This window comes from Saccostrea echinata, unplaced genomic scaffold (genome assembly GCF_033153115.1).
Source record: "Saccostrea echinata isolate AGI-Se365-2 ecotype Australia unplaced genomic scaffold, CSIRO_AGI_Sech_v1 ptg000054l, whole genome shotgun sequence".
NCBI classification, from domain to species: domain Eukaryota; kingdom Metazoa; phylum Mollusca; class Bivalvia; order Ostreida; family Ostreidae; genus Saccostrea; species Saccostrea echinata.
This window is the reverse complement of record NW_026889803.1, coordinates 50533677-50536840: the sequence shown is the minus strand read 5'-3', so window position 1 is coordinate 50536840 and position 3164 is coordinate 50533677. Positions and strand designations below refer to the sequence as shown.

Genomic DNA, 3164 nt, shown 5'->3' with positions numbered 1-3164 from the left:
ATTGATGAACAGATATCACCCTTGCCTTATTGGGAACATATATCTAAATAAAGTGTTCCAATACCTCATTTTTATTGCATAAAATTTGAAGACTGCTTGAATTGATTAAAACTGAGTAATATACTGTAGATTTTAATTCATTTTATTTTTGATCAAAGGCAGATCACTCTGCGTAAAAATACCACTGCAACAGGAAAAAAGAAAATGTATTGTTGGACTGAGAAACAAATCTGTGGGGCCCCTGCATCACTAGTCAGGTGCTCTAACCACTGACATGACTGAGCTACCCAGACTGATATCCATGACCTACACCATTACACCACATAATAAGAGTTCTTTAGTGTGCAGTTTATAGAAGGCTAGGGGGGAATTTATATAAGCACAAAAAGTTATGCAAGAATTTTATTAATATCTAAGTCATTTACAAACATGTAGTGAATGTAAAGATCAAATTGTCAATGACATTTCTCTGTAGTATCTCTACAATTCATTCTAAAAGTAGAACACATCATGTCCCTTATTAAATTCATTGAAAAATAAATTCTTAAATCAAATATAAATATTGTATCATTTGCATTCATTAAGACACATGAACCAGTTAGTACTGTATATTATGATAAGGGCTTGAATTTCATCCAGCACAAACTAATGATTCCTGTGTGCGATGCAAAACAGGGAATTTATGTAAGCACTAAAAGTCACTACATTCACTGCAATAATTAAATTTTATTTAAATCACTGACATATTCCTTTGAAACTATTTGGCAGTGTATTTAGTTTTCTCAATTCATTTTATAAACAGTAATAATAGGGAGCACAGCAAGCTCAATAGACTAATGTGTAAGAACAGAGGAAATTTAGAATAAAACATGCATCTTCATCAGGAAAATTTTCCTGTGCAACCTTCCCAGAATTCCTTCACTACCAGGATTTCATACAATAATATAACAGTCCCTTAGTTTCGTAAAGATTTAAATTATGCAAGGAGCTTAAAAGAAACAAAAAACAGTTGCATCTACTCTATAATGCCTTTCATTAAAATGTTGTACTTGGCCTTAGTATTTAGACTACAATACAGACATGCAACTTACATACGACATCATGTGATGTTACAGTTTAGACTGTCTTGTGCAGTGTGAAACTTAAAGAGTTGGATCAAACTTGCAAGTGTGACTTAGCTGTGTGAATTTGCACTCGCCCAAACTGTCACACCATAAAACATATTATGACTAGGATAGAATGTGTCTTTAAAATGAAAAAATAATGATGAATGATAACCTTATAATCAAGAAGAATACTTTATACACATTTCTCTGCATGAAATTGTTGAAGATCAATCTTCATGGTAGCAGAGAACACACACAAAATATTATTCTGAAAATAAATGTTTCATAGAACAAATGCTGCTTTGTTTGACAATATACAACCAATAGTATATAAAATTCCTAAAAATAAATTTAATTTAGCAACTTTCTGTGGTAGTTTTTGTAAATTGTCATCTCTGAAAACTCTTTCTAGACTGAAGGCCTCTGGCAAACAAATCAATGGAAGGAACATCCAGGATGATAAATGAAGTCCCATCAACACAAAGATAATGAATGGCACAAACAATAAAAATGCAAAGAAGAAATAAGATCCAGTTTTCCCTAGGAGTATTGCCATGGTTACAATTCCAGCTTTACGATCTGATTCCATATCTCTGGTGTTATTGGCATGGAGAATAGATTCCGTATTTAAAGCTAATGGCAGAGCATAAAGTACAGGCATAGTTGATAAATGTCCTGTTTGACTCAGATACGCAAACATGACGGTGAGTGGTCCAAATGTCAGAAATATTAACAGATCTCCCAGAGCGATATACTTGAGTCCTAGACCTCCAGTATATAAAAAACTTGAAGACAGTCCACCAAAGTATATGAGAGCAAGATGTTCCATCTTAGCCGGAGATAGGAATGTCAATACAAAACATCCTAAGCAACCCATTATGTAAAAGAAGGCTCCCAAATTTGAAACAACCACTGGTGGTAGCACATTGTCCACTAATGTCCTATCATCACTTGCTTTCTTGCTATCGATTCCTTTTAGATAATCAAAGTAGGTGTTGACCAAGTTCCCGGCAGCATGAACTGACAGAGCTGAGAGACAGGTCACCAAGAATATACTCAAACTAAACTCTGATGTTGCTTTGTAGGCCAATGTGCTTCCTAAGGCTACAGGTGTCAGAGAAGCCGTGAACGACCATGGTCGCAGAGCAACAAAATACTTTCTGAGATTCAATGAGAACGATGTCATGCTTCTCATATTTTTTCTCTCTTTCTGGCTTGTGCAATTATCAATACCGTTTATGTCATGTTTTGTACTCATGGCAGAAACTGAAACCGGAAACGGACCGAACTACAAACTATCGTAAACTACTGTAATGCTAAACAACTAATAGATATAAACACTCTGGTTAAAAAAATGTCTTGATATTGTAAATTCTTTCGCCAAAATTCTCTATGTCAGAAACTTGATACACATAATTCAATTATAAAGTATTGTCGTAATATTATTTACTTCCGCTTCATTTTACAAGCAAGAAAAACGTGATTACGGTGATAAAATTTATGAAACATGCCAAATATTTGACACTTCTATAGTCTTAGAACTATCAGAAAATCTGTAAGCATTGTTTAAAACATTTTATTCAACAAAATATTCATTTTTCTTGCTGCCACTTCTTTTATCCTTATTCCTGTTGATAGAAATATTTAGAGGGCGTAAGGGCATGCTTGGGGTTCTCATTTGGTTTCATATTTCTGTTTGGTGGTATGTTGTTTAGTTCAATACGATTAACGATTTGCATATCTTCAAATATTTTTGTGATTTATAATCTTGCCCCAGTCCTGATAGTCGAATCTAGCAATGCTTAATTGTGAAAAATATGACTGTAAACTCAATGTATACTGCAAAAGGTCTAGATCATTTTATGTTTAAAAAAATAATATTACTCAACTGTACTAGCAAATATTCCAAAAAGAAAAATGTAGTTTATCTACATCCCCTTTTGTCTTTGATTAAATAAACTGTACACCCCCCCCCCCCTTTATACACACTTTTACACTGTTGAATGTAGATATTTATTAATTAAATCCGTTATCAATCATTTCAGATGTCCTTTAACA

General features: G+C 33.5%; 1 protein-coding gene across 1 annotated transcript; it reads right to left on the bottom strand.

The window, feature by feature from the left end:
- Positions 1 to 384: 384 nt before the first annotated feature.
- LOC133172351 (ubiA prenyltransferase domain-containing protein 1-like) lies at positions 385 to 2385 on the bottom strand. The gene has a single exon (XM_061307219.1). The coding sequence runs from the start codon at positions 2362 to 2364 to the stop codon at positions 1390 to 1392; it is 975 nt and encodes a 324-aa protein (XP_061163203.1). The 5' UTR covers positions 2365 to 2385; the 3' UTR covers positions 385 to 1389.
- Between the last annotated feature and the right edge of the window lie 779 nt (positions 2386 to 3164).

Excerpts from the sequence above, each read along its gene's own strand:
- LOC133172351 (XM_061307219.1), bottom strand. The coding sequence starts at position 2,364 with ATGAGTACAAAACATGACATAAACGGTATTGATAATTGCACAAGCCAG.